The 22,690-nt window shown below is 35.3% G+C and overlaps 1 protein-coding gene across 3 annotated transcripts; it reads right to left on the reverse strand.

Annotated features, from left to right (window-relative positions):
* Positions 1-1,084: 1,084 nt before the first annotated feature.
* Positions 1,085-16,969, reverse strand: LOC127853507 (retinoic acid receptor alpha-like). Of its 3 annotated transcripts, none has more exons than XM_052388063.1 (2): positions 16,795-16,969; positions 1,085-4,304 (listed from the first exon to the last, which is right to left on the reverse strand). In XM_052388063.1, exon 2 carries the CDS (start codon positions 3,939-3,941, stop codon positions 2,085-2,087), a length of 1,857 nt encoding a protein of 618 aa, XP_052244023.1. In that variant the 5' UTR covers positions 3,942-4,304; positions 16,795-16,969; the 3' UTR covers positions 1,085-2,084. The 3 variants fall into 3 exon arrangements, with proteins under 3 accessions (XP_052244023.1, XP_052244024.1, XP_052244025.1); XM_052388064.1 differs by lacking the exon at positions 16,795-16,969 and adding an exon at positions 16,599-16,763; XM_052388065.1 differs by lacking the exon at positions 16,795-16,969 and adding an exon at positions 16,599-16,752 and having other exon boundaries at positions 1,085-4,315.
* Between the last annotated feature and the right edge of the window lie 5,721 nt (positions 16,970-22,690).

The following is a 22,690-nucleotide window of genomic DNA, read 5'->3' on the forward strand; positions in this document are numbered from 1 at the left end:
GGAAAAATATGTTTTAGTCCGAGGGAGTAAAGCCACAGACAACAGTTAGGTATGAAACAAAGGGCAATAACCATGCAATTATGGTTCTTGTGTATTACACATCGCTTCAATTTATTCTGTTTAATTATGACGTTTCATGTATATGCCTCTGATCATTTTCCAGTTCTACCAGACAGGAAAACCTACATTAGGAAACGTTCCTCTTGCATTTTTGCAGGAGGAAAATAACACGAGTTTTATGTAGTCAATATAGAGCTACATCGAACAAATCAATATGCTCAGAAAGTTAAGTTTTAGTCATATAAACAGCGGCATACCAAAGCCCTGCACAAAAAGGACAGGCTTTGTAAACTCGTTACATTATCTTCATATACAATATTGTGTTTAAGCGCTAGTACCGTATGATGCCAGAAGTTTTCTTCTGTATAATAGATCTAGTTAAGATCGGATACCTGAGTCAAGTATTAATTGTTTGTTTTAAGTGTCCTCACTTGAAAATTTAGCTCTTAAATTGAGATATTATGTCCATGTAAGAATACACGTAAGAATGTCCATTATGTCCATGTAACAATATCCTATTGCCATACGTTCCCATTATGAAAAGGCCAACTTGCAATACATTGCTCGTGCTTTTCCTTTATTTAAGAATGTGAATGCCTGGTAGCAATTTAAATTTGAACATATCCTCTCACAAAACTACCCCGTAGAGATAAACGATGCTTTTATGCAACTTAAGGACAAATCAAAATGTTGCGATCAAGGAATTAATGCGACAACCTAAATGTAAACCTATGGGTACCACAAACGCGAAATTTGAGATGCATCCGACAAAAAGAAATGTCTAAAAACGCACTTGAGCATGACACATGATAAGTAGCGAGAATTGCGTTTCCAGCACTTGGATTTTTCGGGCAACGCGAGCAAAACTCGCCTTTAAATATTTAATGCAATGGAATCAAGCATCAATACAATGTGTAACCGGTAATTTGAAACACTTGTAAGGGACAGAAGGCCCGTATTGGTTCTTTTATTTACCTTTTTCACCCGTAGTCTAATGGTTCTTTAGAAATCGTAAAAAACACTATTATCAATCACATGTATTTCCGCTAAAGGTAAAACATCGAATGAATTAATGTTAAAGTGGACTATGGATAGCCGGTACATAGTTTTTTCTTAAAGGGACTTGTTCGCAGATTTTGACATTTTTATGAAAATTGTCATTAAATGCTTAAAATTTATACATGTAAAAACTCTTGTATAAAACAAGAATAAAGCAGACTAAAAAGTTATCCACAGATGGACTCGAAACATCCGACCTTGGAGTATAAGTCCAGCGCTGAAACCACTCGGCCATCCGTGCTGTTATAATTCAAGTTGTATTTTACAATTTTATAAGCAATCCAGGTAGTGTCACTAAATAAAACGATAACAACAGAACTCTCCAAATTAGTCAGTCGTTTGGCGTTTGTAACGCTTGATAGTTTTCAGGGTTTTGAAATCGTCAAAATGCACATAAAATTGATATTTTTGAGCATGGGAAATATTCAGTATTATTATTCCCTCGAAAATAACATAACATAACGAAACAGTTTTATTTATTTTTTGTCAATTTACCAAACCGTGAACAGGTTCCTTTTATAGTAAGAATGCACTTAAGCCGTTTCTCTTTATAAACAGACTAACTTTAAAGAATTGTTCATGCCTTTCAGTTATTTCTTATCATGCAAGCTTAGTATCCATTTAATGATAATAAAACGCAAACACCCTATTACAACTGGGTTACGGAATTAACGTTACGAAAAAGCCCAGTATAGCATTAAACGAACCTCAAACGGTAATCTTTACAAAAGTTCCAAATGAAATACACCAACGTGTTGCAGATATGTGCATTAAAAAGAAAATAACCACACAAGGCATTTTTGCGATTGCTTAATTGCTCTGAAACCGGAAAAGAAAAAAGGAACTTTTTAAAAATAGGCATTACTTTCGAGTGTACTTAATGTTACTTCCAGAAGAATGGAATAAATATTGTTATTGTGTAACAGCGTAACAGAACTGAACACATGTACTATTTCATCGTTATTCTATGTGTCTATATTAGGCATGAGAATGTCAATATCACGAATTCCTCTCCGAATAAACTCATCGTCACACAGTTTCTTGTATTCTTTGAACATTTGTTGAGTAGCTGGTCGAATGTTTGTCAAAATGCCGATCATCTTCGAGAAACGTTTCAACCCTTCTTTCTCGTCGTATCTTTTTCTTATCTCTGCCCGTAATAACGTAGTAAGCTCCAACTGGGAATCTTCTACTAGACTTGGATTTTCCAGTTCACAGCGATCGGCAGACATGAGCGAGATGGCTGCTAGAAGTGCAGTTTCCTCCTTTGTTAGTTTGAGACTTTGTAGTTGTTTAAAGAGCTCGGTATGCGCATTAACATTCTCTCGAGTCGAGAATTTGTTAGAGATCTCGTCAGTGTGGAAGACGTAGCCAGTTAGATCGAGAAAAACTTCATATTCTGAATTATAGAAAGGGTGCATTATGACTATACCAAAGTCATTATGTGCATGTTTAAGCAGAGAAATTTGATCGTTCAGACTGAGTTTTGAAAAATTAGGTAGCTGTTTTGCGTAATCACAGTAGCTATCTAAGAAGGGCTCCATGATTTTATCGTGACCTTGCTTCAGCATTTCCCATTGGTTATCAATGTCAATGCCATAATTTTTTAGGAGGTGGTGATATTCCTCCTGACTTACATTACTCATTTTACCGAACGCAAGTGCTCTTGCAGAATATGTGTCATAATGTTCTTTCATTCTAGATTCGCGGAGCTCTTCAGTTGCCAGATCCTCTTCCCAGATGAGAATTTTGTCCAGCTTTATAACAATCTCTTCAACAAGAGACCTTGTTACACGATGTATTCCACTTGATTCAAGCACATCAGAAACGCCATCTCGGAGTCTTGGCCCATATATTTCAAGGTGGTTTGAAGGATGTGTTGCCATTCCTAATTGGGCTTCATTTGATTCACACATAGCAATATCTGGTGGAATTGTATCTTGAAACTCACTTTCTTTCTGACGTTCCATAAATTTTACTTTTTTAATTGTCTCTGTTCTTTGCGTAAGCGATTTTCTCCCTTTTTGAACTTTTTCGGATGACATTCCCAGGTCTATGCATTTTTGAAATCGACAGGCCGTGCAATTTGTTTTTGATTGCTTATACGATATTTTACAGTTTCTATTAGTCAGACAAACATGAGGCGTGCTTATTTTCTTTGACGCAAGACTTAATTCACTTTTCTTCTTCATACATCGCATGAAAAAATTCTTACATGCCTCACATGTATAACAGCCGAAGTGGACACCTGAAGACTCACCGTCGCATATCTGGCACCGTGGGAAATCGAGCGTTTTTGTTTTCGTTTTCTTCTTTGCTCCATTCAGTTCAGAAACAACATTTATTGGTGTATTACTGTTGGAACTAGGAGGAGAATGGCCACAAGAAGACATATCGTCACGTGTAGGAGAGCACTTGGATGTGGTCGTCTGAGTAGGAAGCTGGTTCAAAATCATATGGCTTGTTTGATGGCATGTCTGCGGAGGATATTGATCCAATATCAGATGGCTTGGTTGATTGCATAACTGTGAAGGAGGCTGGTCCAATAGCAGATGGCGCGTTTGGTTGCAAGTCTGAGGAGTAGGTTGATCCACTATCAAATACATGGGAATGGCAACCTTCCCTGGGGGCATTGTGCATTGTGCAATGACTGAAGACGGCACGAGGTAACATTTGCTTGCTGGTGGCGGAGAAGAAAGTCCGTTACTCATTTCTTCAGGAATAAACCTTTGCATACCTTCCTTTGATGTTTGCAAGTCGTTTACATCCATTCTTTCTACTGTACTGTCACTTGTAACTATAAGATTGTCACTATCATGCATTACACATATTACACATATTTATCGGTACTTGCAAATTGAACTCGTTTCTCGCATTTTCTTATTCTGTTCCACAGTCAGTGAAAACTATCGCAAATGCGTCAAATGAAACTACGTTTTCATAACTGCGTAAGTGGAGGAGGCTGAACAAAATTACCCCACTCGAAAAGGTTGATGAAAACATATGTAAGAAGGTCAGCCGTATTTATTTCAGGCTAATGTTCGGTGTGCTAAACTTATCCTTTTCAAGTTGAAAATTACTTATGCTGTTATTTTCGTATACACGGTTATTTATTTCATCTTGAGTCATGTAAACGAGTAGATGTGGTTCATCTGGTTGTCACTAATTGCTGCTTTGACGTCCACCTGAAAGTAAACTGCATAGAATAAATATAGCGAGTAGGTTGCGATGATAAAAATAATGGAATCACAACTTGGTACGTGCACATTGTTAAGCAATCGATAAGAATGATAAATAAGTCTTACTATTACTATATATCAAGAAAGTGCAAGAGCAACATTCTCTTCTCAAGTTCAGATTTATGACAAATGTATTCCTAGTGTGCTTTTAAGGACAAATATTTAAGAAAATACATTCAATTTTTGGAAGCAGTACTAGTAGCAACAGCAGTATCAGACGCACTAGTAGTAGTAATAGTATTAGAAGCAGTAGGGGTAGAAGTAGTTGTAGTAGTTGCTAGCAGTTTTTCATGTAAAAAATGTAGTAGAAGTCCCTAAACAATAATAAACGACCTTCGAATTATGTTCTTAACACTGATGACAACGACTCAAGTCCGAATATGTCCCATTACATTATTGAACTATGATCAATGGCTATAACAGTATATGTTACAGTAAATCTGTGAAACTAGTAATTTTACGAAATTCCTTAACGATTCAGTATTTTCGGGAAATTACTGAGTGTTTAAGTTGGGGACTTCACGATTTTTTTTTCAGGAAATGACTGAAAGTGGTGACACAAATATACACAGTTTTACTAGAGGTCTTTAAGAGGATTCGGGAAATGTTTGAAATGTCCTTGTTTGATTTTAAATGAATACATAATTATATTACATATTGTTTAATAGAAATAGTGTAGTTTGAATTTAAACCAACCAGCTACTGTCAACTAATAGAAACAATCAGCCACAACAAACTATTTCCACCAACGTGCAAATGCCATCTGCTACTTCTACTAACCAGCTACCACCAACTAGCCAATGCCAATTGCTTCTACTACCAACCAGCCACCTCAAACTACTACCACAAACCATCTACCGCCAATTACCACTTCCAACCAACTACTGCCAACTATCACTGCTACTAGTACCAACCTTCCACCACTTCCAATCAACTACTGCACACGATCACTGCTACTACCAATCATCTATCGCCAACTACCACTTCTAATCAACTACTGCCACCTACCACTTCCAATCAACTACTGCCAACTATCACTGCTACTTCCAGCCATACACCACCAACTACCACTTCCAATCAACTACTGCCAACTATCACTGCTACCACCAACCATCCACCGCCAACTACCACTTCCAATCAACTACTACCAACTATCACAGCTACGACCAACCATCCACCAACAACTACCACTTCGTATCAACTACTGCCAATTATCACTGCTACTACCAACCATCCACTACCACTTCTAATCAACTACTGCCAATTATCACTGCTACTACCAACCATCCACCACCAACTACCACTTCCAATCAACTACTGCCAACTATTACTGCTACGACCAACCATCCAGCACAAACTACCACTTCCAATCAACTACTGCCAACTATCACTGCTACTACCAACCATCCACCACCAACTACCACTTCCAATCAACTACTACCAACTATCACTGCTGCTACTACCAACCATCCACCACCAACTACCACGTCCAATCAACTACTGCCAACTATCACTGCTGCTACTACCAACCATCCACCACCAACTACCACTTCCAATCAACTACTACCAACTATCACTGCTGCTACTACCAACCATCCACCACCAACTACCACTTCCAATCAACTACTACCAACTATCACTGCTGCTACTACCAACCATCCACCACAAACTACCACTTCCAATCAACTACTACCAACTATCACTGCTGCTACTACCAACCATCCACCACCAACTACCATGTCCAATCAACTACTGCCAACTATCACTGCAGCTACCAACCATCGACCACCAACTACCACGTCCAATCAACTACTGCCAACTATCACTGCAACTACCAACCATCCACCACCAACTACCACATCCAATCAACTACTGTCAACTATCAATGCTACTTCCAACCATCCACCGCCAAGTACCACTTCCAATCAACTACTACCAACTATCATTGCTACTACCAACCATCCACCACCAACTACCACATCCAATCAACTACTGCCAACTATCACTGCAACTACCAACCATCCACCACAAACTACCACTTCCAATCAACTACTGTCAACTATCACTGCTACTACCAATCATCCATCGCAAACTACCACTTCCAATCAACTACTGCCAACTATCACTGCAACTACCAACCATCCATCCCAAACTACCACTTCCAATCAACTACTGCCAACTATCACTGCAACTACCAACCATCCACCACCAACTACCACTTCCAATCAACTACTGCCAACTATTACTGCTACTTCCAATCATCAACCACCAACTACCACGTCCAATCAACTACTGTCAACTATCACTGCTACTACCAACCATCCACCACCAACTACCAATTCCAATCAACTACTACCAACTATCACTGCTACTACCAACCATCCACCACCAACTACCACTTCAAATCAACTACTACCAACTATCACTGCTGCTACTACCAACCATCTGCCACCAACTACCACGTCCAATGAACTACTGTCAACTATCACTGCTACTACCAATCATCCACCACCAACTACCATGTCCTATCAACTACTGTCAACTATCACTGCTACTACCAACCATCCACCACCAACTACCACTTCCCATCAACTACTGTCAACTATCACAGCTGCTACTACCAACCATCCACCACCAACTACCACATCCAATCAACTACTTCCAACTATCACTGCAACTACCAACCATCCACCACCAACTACCATGTCCAATCAACTACTGCCAACTATCACTGCAACTACCAACCATCCACCACCAACTACCACGTCCAATCAAGTACTGTCAACTATCACTGCTACTACCAATCATCCACCAACCACTACCACGTCCAATCAACTACTGTCAACTATCACTGCTACTACCAACCATCCACCACCAACTACCACTTCCCATCAACTACTGCCAACTATCACTGCAACTACCAACCATCCACCACCAACAACCACGTCCAATCAACTACTGTCAACTATCACTGCTACTACCAATCATCCACCACCAACTACCATGTCCAATCAACTACTGTCAACTATCACTGCTACCACCAACCATCCACCGCCAACTACCACTTCCAATCAACAACTGCCAACTATCACTGCTACTACCAATCATCCAATGCCAACTACTTCACTATTCAATCAACGATATTAGGCCGTTTCAGATCAACGTATAAGAGCAAGGGAGTCCAAATTATCTCAGGCCGAAATAATAGTCAAATGATTCCTTGTAGAACTAAAGGCAGGCAAAAGTAGGGATAACGTTGCGATTCCGACAGACGTAGTTGACAGAAGCAGAGGTGATCATAGAAACATTTTTGGCGTTTTTCTTTGCCGGGATGAAAAGGACAAGTATGGTATTACCGTGTAGTCAGGTGATATAAGTATACAAAATCCAGGAAGCAATTCTGCCCACAACGCCTTCTTACTGATTTGGATATAGACACGGAAACAACTATAACGCCTCGTCAAGCTTTCAGGAAGACAAATTATGGTCACTTTGGTGGTCAATTATTCTTTGATTGCAACTTTAGCCTTGGAGAGAGACATTGTAAGACTGAGAGATGCTAGTGTTTTAAGGCCCAGAGACTTTTAAATAGTAGATGTCATAACAGTCTGACCTGTAAGAACGAATAAATGTACTAATTGAATGACATGTGGTATTTTTCAAGAGTGGGTTTAAAACACCAGTTTGAATTATTCCTAGATGATACAAATTATGTAGCAAACATTCATGTATAAGTTTCCTATTTTTGTTTACTATCGTGTGCCCATTTCGATATTGAGCAGTAAAATGAGATTGGTCTAATATAATGGGAAATATCTTATTTAAGTTATAAATTCATACAGTTATAAAATATTTACAATTGTATTCATTGAGAAGAGATACAAGATTTATCTTATGAGCATTTTCATCTTTTGTCTCAGTAAATGAAGTATGAAAACTGTGTGAAATATCTTGTTTAAGTTCATATTGGTGCAGTATTCAAAGATATACACTTTTATGAATCAATTAATGTTTGAATTTTAGTCGCATTTATTTTATTAAGTAATTAATAATTGTGAACAAGAGGACCTGAAAGGCCCAAAGTATCCCCCGCAACATATGCTTTGTTTGAGGATGGGTGCAAATTGGACGGATGAACATAATGATAGATGGACGGACGGAAGACAATAACACAAAACTAAGACAAAGGAAGGTTCTTAAGCCTTCACAATTTATTTAGGTGAATTAATAAGTCGTGCGTTTTCCACAAAAACATTCAATGTTTATATACACTCAATTTTCAGAGTGTTGCAGAGTGAACACAACATCTGTTATGTTAAAAAAGATATGGCTCCGGACACACAAGTGCCTCTAGTAAAAAGCATTTTTTCAAGATACAAAGGGCCATTACTCTGTTTTTAACAGATGGTATACAATGCCATTTGGCATACATCATCCTCTTATGCATATATATATACTCATACCAAGTTTCAATGAAATCCGCCAAAGCACTTCCAAGATATGGCTCCGGACACAAAAGTGCCTATGGCCAAATAAAAAAATAGTCTTGGTTCAGGGAACATGGCCAGAAAAATGTAGGAGGGTAGGTAGGTTTTTCTTTTTTTTTTTTTTTTTTTTTTTTACCAGTCGACTGATTTCAGGGTGAAAAAGGGTCAGTTAATGCACCCATGATTGTTTAAACACTGACCAAATGATTAACATTGCACATGTGGTATTTAGTCGTTGTATATTATTCAATATTCCTAGCTCTTTATGCACTTCTTCAGGGCTAGCGCTGGCCTAAAATTTCTTTGAGCCAACCATTTTTTGTTTGTCTGTCTGTAATAGTGTGACCTTCATATTCAAAAGTGAACAAGCCATCTTTATCAGTCTCTGGTGTTTGGGGTGTGACCTTCAGAATTTTTTTCATCATGAGACCTGACCTAGTCTCCGACAGGTGCTCAAGAGTCTGAATAGTGGCTGTCAAAAGGAGGGTAACCTCAGAATAGCACAAGTCTTTCTTCTGGTACATTTTTTTATAAAATGGCAATGGGTTTGAGCGCATCGCACAGGAAGTGAGCAGTGTACATAAATTTGAATGTTGCTATTGGTTTGTACAGGCTAAGGGCGTCACAGTACATTGATTTTGATTCATTATCAAAGCGAAGCCAATTGTTGTCAAGTTTCCATGACTCTTGGAATGCTCTAGTGTTTTGTGTTTTAATTAATTTTTTTTTATGACTCTTTTTCGTCCAACGACGCTTTAAGGTTAAAGACGCCATGTTAGCGACTGTAGAGACAAAGTGGTTAATTCCATTTTTATAGTAGACTAGATGAATGACTCTTCCTATGTGTTAAAAATACGAAACTTTAATTACAATTAAACCGCGCGTTTTTTTTCACATTTTCATTTGATTAAAATACGCTGCTGTCAGTTAGCATAGTGTGCGAGATAAACAAACAAATTAATTAATTATCATCTTTTCATTTGATCGGAAATTGACAGAAAGTTGTAACATCATCGACATAGAACTAATTATTTAATTTCACTTTTAAATTCAGATCAATAGACAGCTTGGAAATAATTAAATTATTGTCACGCTTCTTTTCATTTTTAATCTTTAATAATACGACATTTGCGACCGGCCGCTATTTTGTTTGCAGACGACAATTTTAACTGTGTATTCAAAGTGCACAGTGTCTGCGCATGAATTACCGAATATTACTCCATAGCTCCACCCATTTTTACATTTCATTCAACAACGTTATTTCATCTGTAAGCGAGCTCAATGTTGATTGGCCAGCTAGCATGCGCACTTCAATAACAATAAGGTCAAGCAATGTCTCGTATACAGGTGCAGACCGGTTTTTGTTCACTGTTCAAATTGCGAACACTTTCATTGAAACAAAGAGAAAAATATAGAAAACCAATCCAGGTTTAAATGGTGGCTGTTTTCAATGAAATTTTACGAGATTTTAGCATTTTCGCCATCAGATTTTTTTCCATGGACCAAAAAATCGTTAGGGTCGGGGGCAAAAAATAGGGTCGGTCGGGTTCCCTGAACCAAGACTATTTTTTTTTTGGCCTATAGTAAAAAGCATTTTTTCAAGATACAAAGGGCCATAACTCTGTTTTTAACAGATGGTGTACAATGCCATTTGGCGTGCATCATCCTCTTATGCATATATATATACTCATACCAAGTTTCAATGAAATCCGCCAAAGCACTTCCAAGATATGGCTCCAGATACAAAAGAACCTATAGTAAAAAGCATTTTTTCAAGATACAAAGGGCCATAACTTTGTTTTTAACAGATGGTGTACAATGCCATTTGGTGTGCATCATCCTCTTATGCATATATATACTCATACGAAGTTTCAATGAAATCCGCCAAAGCACTTCCAAGATATGGCTCCGGACACAAAAGTGCCGGACGGACGGACAACGCCAAAACAATATCCCTCCGCCTCTGGCGGGGGATAATAAAGCTGAAGTCATTTCAGGAATTTCATTACAAGTTACGCATGCGCAGGTGTGCAGACATGGATTTAATGCTCTTAAATTTATGTGAAAAACTATGGATTTAAACGTGCATTTCGAAATAAGTTTTGGATTTAAGTGAAAATAGTAGGATAATCTTCATGTCACCTAAGAAAAATAAAGAAAAAAAAACGTAAACAAAAGTGCAAAAAAGGCTAAAAAGAGAAAAACAATATCACCAATTGAGCCCGCCAAAATAAGCTCGGGATTATCGCACGAAAATACCGGCAAAACCGGTTCCGATGTAAGAGCTGCCTACAGTACATGTGACACGAACAATGTTAATAATGCAGCAAAACGTGTAAACTTAACCACAACACCGACCGCTTTCAATTTCGACAACTATTGTTTACAGGACGCTATTTGGAACATGAACTTCAATACAGGATCGCCAATCTATAACAATCAGTTCGGTGTTTCCTCTCCACCGATGAACCAGTTTGGAGGTTTCGGCCAACAATATCAAAGCACCACGAACCCCTCCATGAACCCCACTTTGAACCCCGCCATGAGCCTGATGAGCCCTCCTCCTTGGGCCACGGGATTGATAGAGGACATAAAAACAATCAAGCAACAGAACAACATTGTAGTATCAAAGATAGACAAAATTGAAGAATCCGTCTCTAAAATCACTCTTAAGGTAGAACAGTTAGAACTTCAAGTAAAATCTATGGAAAACAGCTGCAACTTTATAAATGGACAGTTCGAAGAAACTAAATTAAAACTTAACAAATCAGAAGAGCAGATCAAAATTTTCAACGAAAAAACCAACAAATTCGAAAATATCCTGCACACTTATCAAACAAAATTAACCCAGATTGAGGACTCAAATGATAAATTGGAATTTCATAGTCTAAGAGAAAATCTACTATTTCATGGAATAAAAGAAACATCAAATCAAGAAAATTGCGAAGAAACCATTAAGACATTAATTCGAGATGTGCTACGGATTGAAAAGAACATCGAGCTCGATAGAGTACACCGTATAGGAAAAGCTTCACCCGGGAAAACACGACCCATCGTGGCAAAATTTCACCATTACTCTGACCGAGAACTCGTCCGAAAAGCCTCAATCGACAACAACCAAGATCTAAGGACGCTACACCAAGGAGTTGGAATTCAACAAACGAAGGCCACACTCGAAAAAAGGCGATCCAAACAGCACATAGTTGACAGAGAACGCACAGCTGGAAGAATCACCAAATGGGCTGGATCCAGACTACTAGTAAAAGGACAGAACGGCACCTACCAAGAAATAAATAATTAGGACAATGGAAAGTTAAAAATCATTTCGTGGAATGTAAACGGACTTATACGAAAACTAAATGACATTGACTTTTTAGAATATATTAATCAATATGATATTATCTTATTAAGTGAAACTTGGACCAACAAAAATAGAGTGCAAAATTTAAACATACAAAACTTTGAAAGCAGACATATTTATGGACATAAATCTTATGGAGTTAAAAAAGGCCGACAAGCCGGAGGTATTTCTGTTTAAAAGATAAAATATCAATTGTAAAAGTAAATGATTATGGCATAATATGGTTAAAATTAGATAGCAAAATGTTAAATTTTGATAAAGATGTTTACATTTGTTGTACTTACATTCCACCACCTAGTTCAAAAGTCTTAAAAGATGTAGATTTTGATTATTTCGAAGAAATTGAAAATAACATAGAAAAATATTGCACCTTAGGATACACTTTTATCGTAGGAGATTTAAATTCAAGAACTGGCTTATTATCCGATATATTAGAATACGATAAACATTTAGATGATTATAACAACGTTAATACAAATTCAAGTGAACTAAATTTTGGACACATTCCGAAGCGAATGAATGAAGATCATATAATTGACTTTCAAGGCTGAGCTTTAATCTCCATGTGCAAATCAACCAACCATATCATAGCTAACGGTCGTATGCCCGGAGATAGAACAGGTAATTACACTTTCACCTCAACACGTGGTCTTAGCGTAACCGATTATTTACTAACACAACACGACACATTCCATCGGAATGTCATTCATGAATTTGAAATACTTGATTGGACTGAATTCTCGGATCATGCTGGGCTCTATTTTAGTTTTCTAACAGTAAATAATATTAACTTACAAAACAACAAAAAGGAAACAAAACAACAAGAATTAAAAATAATATTTGATAATGACAAATCACAAGAATTTAACTTGTTAATAGATGAAAATATACAAGTATTAAATACAATTTTTACTGAAACTAATGTTAATAATCAAATTAATATTCTTACACAATTTTTACACGAAAATAGCGTTCAGACATTTGGAAAAGTGTTTACGATTAATAACAATAAAAAGCCGCATCAAAAACCGCCAGAATGGTTTGATAATACTTGTAGAACTGCAAAATGCAATTTTCGTAACGCAAAAAACAACTTTAATAAGAATAAGTCCAACCCAAATAGACAACAATTTGTACATTACAGAACAAATTATAATGTAATTCGAAGAAAAGCAAAATATAGATACAAAATAAATGAAAGCACGAGGTTATATAACATTGCAAAAACACAACCAAGAACGTTTTGGAAAACACTCAAAAAATGCTATAAACCTATAAATAATAAAAATACAAATCAACCTAAAATTAACGAAATGTTCAATCATTTTAATGACTTAATCGGAAACGAACCATGTGACAGTATAGATAATGAAATAAACGAACATAATTTAAATACACCACAAACCGTAATTGAACAACTCGATTCACCAATTACAGAGTCGGAAATATATCAAGCAGTTTTCAAACAAAACAATGGCAAATCTAGTGGACCTGATGATATTTCAGCTGAAATAATTAAAACAACATACAATTCTATTTACCGTACCTCAAAACCATATTCAATACAATATTTGATACTGCACAATATCCTGAAAGCTGGGGAGTGGGTTACATCACACCAATATTTAAAGGCGGAGATCCGAGCGATACCAAAAATTACCGTGGAATAACATTAAATAATATTTTATCAAAGATATATTCTCAGGTACTTTTAAACAGAATGACTAAATGGTGTGATGAAAACAAAATTATATCTGACTGTCAATTTGGTTACCAAAAGGGAAAGAGCACAGTCGACTGTATCTTTATACTGAACAGTATAATCAACAAAGTGTTAAACTCTGGTCAAAAATTATATTGCATTTTCATTGATTATGCTAAATGTTATGACAGTATAAATCGTTCACTACTATGGCAAAAGTTAATCACCGAACAAATAAGCACTAAAATGATTTCTGCACTCAAAGCGATGTATTCGTCGGTGAAATCAGCCGTCCGGTTAAACAATGAAATATCCGAATATATCAATTCATACTCTGGTGTTAAACAAGGAGACCCTTGCTCAAGCATCCTATTCATGATGTTCGTTAATGACATTATCGAAAATATTAATTCTAATATTGAAGGAATCATATCGATCGACGATATAAAATTCTTTTTATTATCGTATGCTGATGACCAAGTCCTATTTTCAACTTCACCCACATCAGCCCAACTAATGTTAAATGACATTGAAAACTATTGTAATACATACAAATTAAAAATAAACATTAGTAAAACAAAAGTTGTTATTTTTGAAAAAAGTAACCGACAAACAAGTTTCAACTTCACTTTATATGGTGAACCGTTGGAAATAGTCGCATCATTCAAATATCTTGGTGTAACTTTATTTAAAAACGGAAACTGGTATAAAACAATAAAATCAATATCAGAACACGGTAACAGAGCACTTCATCGCCTTTTTTCTGTTGTAAACCAATATGAATTCCCTACTAAAGAAAAATTAAACCTTTTTGATAAATTAGTAACCCCCGTTCTTCATTACTCTGCGGAAATCTGGGGACATGATTCAGGAAAAGAATTAGAAATTATACATACAAAATTTTTAAGAAAAATCCTTTGTGTCAACAAATCTATCAGCACTGTATGGAGAATTAGGACGATACCCTTTATCAGTGATACGTAAATTACACATATTTAAATATTGGTTTAAATTAATATCATGTACAAATGATAATCCCATAAAAATAACATACTCATTCATGTTCAATGACGCAGAACAAAACATAACATACAACAATAGAAATTGGGCTTATCAAATCAAATCAATACTCGAGCAGCTAGGTTTAACTTATGTATGGAATGAACAAGAAACCCTGACAGAAAAATCTGAACAAACATACACTTATAATCTTATTAAACAACGATTATTTGATCACTATAAACAGCACTGGTACAGTGAAATCATTAATTCGTCAAGACTAAACACATACTGCCGCACGAAGAACACGTTTAATACCGAACCATACCTGGATATCATTACAACGAAGAAATTTAAAATAGCACTAACTCAATTCCGCCTATCATCACACAGATTAGAAATAGAACGAGGTCGATACCACAATATTGCACGTGATAACAGAAAATGTAAATTTTGTAATCTAAATGTTGTAGAAAGTGAATACCATTTCTTATTAATTTGTCCATTATACAAAGATATAAGAAAAAAATATTTAAAGTCATATTATCAAGCATGGCCAACATTAAATAAGTTTGATATGTTAATGGGAACACAAAATAAAAAAGAAATCATTAATCTTTCAAAATACATATATAATGCGAATTGTTTACGGAAAAATTTAGAGACACATTAATTAATCTACAAAGACTAATTTTTTCTCTCAGAATTCGATGAGCACTGATACGTATCGATGTTAAAGTGAAAATAATTTCGCAAAATAATGTATTCTGTGTCACATGATTTTATTACCAACTGTCATTATCGATGTTAAAGGAACATATCTTATGTTATAAATAAGTAAAATATTTGTGTCACATGATTTTATTACCAACTGTCATTATCGATGTTAAAGGAACATATCTTATGTTATAAATCAGTAAAATATTTATGTCGTATCTTATGTTATAAATCAGTAAAATATTTGTGTCACATGATTTTATTACCAATTGTCATTATCGATGTTAAAGGAACATATCTTAGATTTACTATAACACATATATAAGCAGTGATTTCAATTGAAGCAAAATCCTACATTGTGATGCAAGCAAGTTGCAATTTTCTCATTTTTGACTTCTGCAAACAATTCGCCTTGCATCATTTTGACACATTTGTTTTCCCCAATCCAACTTGAAAACAATACCAGAAATAATCATTTATGAATATAACAAAGCTTTTATGAAAATGTTTTATTCATTATTATGATAATTAAGATAATTACACAACCTTAACCATGAATTTAGGAACATTTCAAGGAACTTCAGTATTTTGACCATTATCATTTTTACGTTTACATTAGGTCAAATTATGATTTTGTGTGCATGAATATGAATGATTTTAATGGGTACCCAACCTTAAATTTGTACTGATTTTTTTTTATCGTGGTTCGATTCATCGTCAAGCAACTAAGATAGGCCAACTATGCTGACTGTTCTTACTTCTATTGACCTCTAGTTCTGGCTACCATTACTTTAAATGTCGCTTGTTATGATTTTTGACAGGCGCGACTTTATACAGGTATGTCAACACTATATAAACTGTACGCTGAAGTTTCTTTAGCTAATTGACCTCTAACACAGCTTTTACTTTTGTATTGATTCTGTAAAATATCAAACCAAAATGTTATTTACTTAAATATACGTTAACTTGCTCACCTTTATTTTGTGTAAAATATGCTGCTTGTCTCTATTTCGGATACTCGACGGAAGGCCCAGGTCTTTATGTCCCTATCTCCGGTTATTTTTCCATGAATCTTCCGGAACAAGACGAAATTATTACGCATTGAGCGTAATAAGTCCACACAAAATAGTTCGCATTAACTACTATCAAAACAACAAAATGTTAACTTACATTAATATAGTCACAATCTATCCATGCACTAAAATCTCTTCTTTTAACGATACGATAGGATTATGTCACAAATCACCGTCCGTCCCCAAATAAAGTTGAACTGTATTTTTTGTGTGTGTGTTCTCAATTTTAACCGGGCCTTAATTTACGATTACGCATGGCTAGCAACCTCCGCGCAGAGATTTGACGGGAACCAGCAAAGCTGTATCTGCGTGCAAGGAACGACAACTCTGCGTGGAGAATGCATGGCTAGTTCTGTTAACTAACTACTGTAGGCAAATCACTCTGAATAAGCAGAGGGTGCATGAGATAAATCTATCTTCATACCCGTAGCCAGGGGGGGTGCGTTGGGTGCGTTCGCACCCAATCTTTTTGGACGAGTAAAAAAGTGTACTATAAGTAAAGTTTCAACCAAATTTATTTGACGCAAAAACGGTTATTTATTTTTCCAGGAACCCACTGAGTCTTCGTATTTAAGCCTTAAAATAATGTTGTACAGTATTCTATAATTGGCTCTCTAATCGGTATAAAATCTATACTCATTAATAGATATTTGGTACTAAATGATTGTTTGTTTTTTTTCATCGTTATTCATGTCTCTTAAAGCCATAACTGTAATATATATTATAACCAAATGGTGAAGCCACGACTTATAACAATTACACATTGTGCACAGCATTTTCGACAGACTGTGTTGTCTTTTTGTTATATCCCCGTACAACCATTTTCGGATATCCTAAATGGTTTTCCATCAACAAAAATATCAGCTATGCTCAAGACAGGCTAATTTTGTTGTTGAATGACAAGAAAACATATAATTTCTACTAAGCAATGTAGCTTTTTTGTAGTATACCAACACTTAATGGCATCTATTCTGCTCCACAAACATAACTTTCCACAATGCTTTAATTATGTCAAACTAGACACTAGGAATATAGAGAATACTATGTTAGTGTGATTGTGTACTTAAATTTATCCCACGAGAGAAGAAAGGTTTACATGGCGAGGCTTGCCTGCTTATCTTTTCTTTATGAGTCGTATTTGTTCTATAAAATCATTTAGCTGTAGGATAAATCCTACTCTCAAACAGTTGTTATAATAAATTTAAAACGTTATAACATATGATCGGATTGACGTTAACGTTTAATGTTCATCAACTGTGACGGATCTTGAGCATATAATGGGCAAATAAGTACATCTTTTTTCTTCCAAGTCCTGGTATACATTGTTAAGGACTTTGAGATCATAGGGCCAGTAGTTTGTGGTTTTAGGGTCTTAATAAAGCCTTGAGTGTTATGTTTTTTTCTGACATTCGTTTAGAAAAAGATAACTTATTTGATAAAAATAGTTAAAAAAAATAAAGTAACCAGTCATACCATTTTGACTTCTGTATGGATGCAGATTAGAGAGACCCAGTTTTGTTAATCAGTGTTTGTTGTACAATACACTATTAGCATGTTAGGAGCAAATTCCAATGATAACCCTCTGGTACTATCCATAGAAGCAGACAAACAATTGTTTTGAAAAAAAGTCAAATATATCCATTAATTTGCTCGATTTGTGAATGGTAGAATGTTGGAATGGTGAAACACACCAATATTATCAAGATTCCAAGATTCCAATAAATAATGATATTTTATACCGTTCTTATTGTTTGATTTAACGTTCTTTAAATTTGTTGTTGCAAACAAAGTGTGTGCGAGCATACTAGTGTCGGGTTAAACACCGTATAAAATTATGTTTATCATTGAATTATAAAAAAGGTGGTTATTGAAAAACGTGGTTGGGATTACATGTATGCAATATCATATTGATGTCCATCAGTCCATGAGTATGGTCAATGAAAGTGGAATTTCATATAAAAATGCTCTATTACTTCAGTCTCTGAATGCAGTTAAAAAGTGACCAAAATGCAGTATTTACGTTTCATTTTCAAAATGTTCTAGGGGGAGGACCTCCAAAGCCCCCGATGGCAGGAGGATGACATCTTCTCCCGCACATGCCCCCTTCGCCACTTCGTTGCTAAATAACAATCGTTGATGGCAAAAATTCGCACCCCTTTTCAAAACCATGGTCACGGGCCTGATCTTACGAATGATTCTTCAGAAAGGTGGATCGTTTTTCACGATTTTCGGCAAACTACAATTTTCGTAGGGTAGATCCGTTTTGTTCACACAGGTCTTTACTTACATAGTGACGTTATTGTCTATTTATAGTATGAGGGGAGGAGTAAACGATATACAACAATACAATGTGGTTTATATTCAATCTTAAAGACAACATTTATGAAAGAATGAATATGAACGAGGAAAGTTAACATTAATTTAATTAACATCTATATGTGCATGTACCATAAACAACAAAATGTTCATTCAGTGTCCGACAAATTTCTTATTTTTCAGGTAGCCCACTGGGCTACCAATAAAAATATTTGGTAGCCCATAAAATTTACCTACAAAATGGTTAGAGACAAGTTTTCATCTCTATTTTATTTATTCATTTACATACACATACTACAACAAGTAATCTGATTTTACATGTAGTAGACATAACAAATCACTTATCAACAGTATTACACAGTGACGCAATGAGTTCATTCAGTCCAATATCAAATAGTCTTATTAAACTGCACTCAGTACACAGTTACAGTTATTGTACGCAGTCAATATCATTTCTAGTCAGTAGCTGACGATATATTGTGACCTAAACTTTTTTAATACATTATAATAAAAGATACAAAATCGGTGCATCTTATATCCAACTCGCTCAAATTATTAAAGCACTGTTTGTCTCAATTGAAATCAAACTTAAATTAATTATTAACAGTCGCTCCTTAAAAGAGACCGTCGACCAGGAATGACGAAACAAATTCTAAAATACCTTTTTTTTTAACAATAATTAGTTTTTATTGATTAAAATATCACGACTGGTATATTGCATTACTTGAAAACAGTTGTTAAGGTTTCATATTTTCAGTAGATTCGGTAATAAATGTTACTGGGTACAGGTGGGTAGCTACTAGTTTACTATAAAAAAAACGCCAGTAGATTGATCATCATCGTCACGTAGTAAACCCATAAATGCAAATTGTATTATGCGTAGTGAATTGTATATATTTTATATACAAAATGATCAATCTACTTGCGTTATTTATAGTGCGTATATCGTTATGTCACCTATTTTCGCGATGTACTTCGATTTCACATCCCGAAATTTTATTACCGAATATACTGAAAATATGAACTTTTTTCAAGTAATGTAATATACAAGTCCTGATATTTTAATCAATATCAACTCATAATTGCAAAAAAATACTGCATTCTAGAACTTTTCTTTTTTCGTCATTTGACGAACCTTATCATTAATTGCCCATGCAAACTAATTAGCAGGTGTTAACCGCGTTCACACCATTGTAATTAATATTCATTTTCGGTTTCGTTTCCGTTTTGAAGAATCCGTTGTTTTGATTTGTTTAATTTTCAGCGTCCTTGGATAATTAACGAAATGAAAAACGTTGTCAAACTCATTGTTGCGGTTAACAAAGATTTCCAAATTGCGAAATGATGTTGCATCACGTGCGCAAACTATCCAATCGGCTCTCATTATATTATTAGCAGGCGACAAATGTTGATTCTGAATGATTAAAATACACTGTTACTGTTTACAATCAACATTACCGCAAGTGATTGGTGACTGATAAGATAATTGATTGCACTTTATATCGGATTATAATCAATACACAGTGTACAATTACAAGGTCAACGTGTTTATTCTACGTATGTCTGTAAATAAACCGGGCTACCGCTCTTATAGATTTATAGTAGCCCGGCGGGCGTGAGCTGGAAAATTTCAGTAGCCCGATGTAAAAATTCGGTAGCCCCCGGGCTCCGGGCAATGGATTTGTCGGACACTGTCATTCGTACAACGACGATTGCATGAACAAAACGTGTGTCCGCGCGTCTTGGTGTGTCTCTGCGTCTAAAGAACGCATCTTAGTATCTTTGTACCGAAAACGCGTATGCAGCAATAATAAAAATGTTTGTTAAGACGACAACGTTGCAAAAACTAAAAAGTAAATATGATACTAACGTTATAGAGTAAAGACATAGAGCTAATAATAAATCGTTGAAAATAGATCTGCGTCTGCATGGTTAAAATCTAGTACATGAGGAAAGCACCTTACTGCATTCCAAACAGGTCGCTTTATTGATTACGCGATATATTGACTGAATTAAAAATTTGTATCTTTCTGCCATATTTGTTAACAAATAAATGTGTGTAATGTATAACATAAATTATTAAGGGGAAGTGTATGTCTGTATAAGATAAAATACCAATATACCGGGTAATGTAAAAATCGTATTGTCTCAATTTATCTGCATACCCGTACCACCATACATATCCACCTCAATTATTGTTTATATGGATTGATTGTTAACGAATTACGTAGGCACAACATACACATAATAAGTACAGATAAGATATATGTTGGTTTCGGATATCAATTTTTATGCACTGGTGACATTGGTTTGTTCCTATGATCACACGTGGATATCATAAAGAAGACCATGATGACCCTATAGCGCTCAACTGATTCTCTCGTTGTATGTGCACTACAATATTTAACCTCTCTTATTTAGAATATTATCAGTTCTGTAACTACTGCCATTTAATATGTGTGTAATTCTGTAAATAAATTGCAAATAAGTGTTGATAAATGTCTTCATTACATTTTTATCCAAAAGTTTATTTGTGAGTTAAATAAAAACTAATTTGCAATATTTTGTAAACCATCTGATATAATCTTTTAGATTAAACAATAAGATTGATTTAATTCCAAATCAGTATCAGTTATACTAATAATATCTCTTGCTACTCGGTCAAGGGTGTTACCAAGGGTAATTACGCAAATCGATTCCCTTACAGATTACCCAATAAATAACTTTCATTAGGGACCTATACACTTTAAGGGCCCTGCTTTCATATAATGCATCGAAATAGTATTTGTAAATTTATTATTATGTCGTTATGGCGGAAAGATATTTGTCTAATTATCCAAATACTGTAATCAGAATAAAATTACCCCTCAGTACACAAATACGTCCAAATTATGCCTTCTTGAATCCGCTGTCGAAGTCGGCTGGTATTCAAATATCCCACAACAAAAAGTTTAAATGATAAGCTGAACAAGTGCAAAGGATGAATTCTGAACAAACTATTAATTGGTGAAATAACAACTTTAATGGAAATTTTATGTCAAATATAGTATTACTGAAAATGCAGGAACATTATTAGGATTCTTGTTCCCGTAAGCATATATACAACGATAATAGATTTTTTATCTAACAAATAAGTTTAATAAAGTTCAATCGTTAAAGCTGACATCTTCGCCTTATAACGGTAAATGCTAAGCATTAGGGGCTGATACCGGTTTGATGACCAAATTGCAATAACGTTTTGTGATTTGTAACTTTTATGTATGCATAGTGAACAACAAAGTCAACCTATACGTTTACAAAGCAAACACCGGCGAAGTATAATCATTAGAACATAAAGTATTTATTATGTCTATCACATCCACTTATCCATAACGAACATTTTTGCTACCAATGTAAATGACAACCTAATTATCCATGTCAGGCAATAAAATGTCAATGTCTCTAACATCTATATCAAAGACGGTCAACACGTACATTTGGTACACCAGACACACCAGGTCGCGCGTTTAACAAAATGGTACTGCAGTTGGTTTTTCTTGAAGGAACATGATTTACAATATCTTTGAGATAAAGTTGTTATTTATATCCCTTTTCGTGTTATGCACGTGTATGTGAAAGCTTTTTGGTAAAAATGTATATGAAAAACTGAAATTTATATAGGCCTAATGAAAAAAAAG

The sequence above is a fragment of the Dreissena polymorpha genome, chromosome 12 (assembly GCF_020536995.1).
Source record: "Dreissena polymorpha isolate Duluth1 chromosome 12, UMN_Dpol_1.0, whole genome shotgun sequence".
NCBI classification, from domain to species: Eukaryota; Metazoa; Mollusca; class Bivalvia; order Myida; family Dreissenidae; genus Dreissena; species Dreissena polymorpha.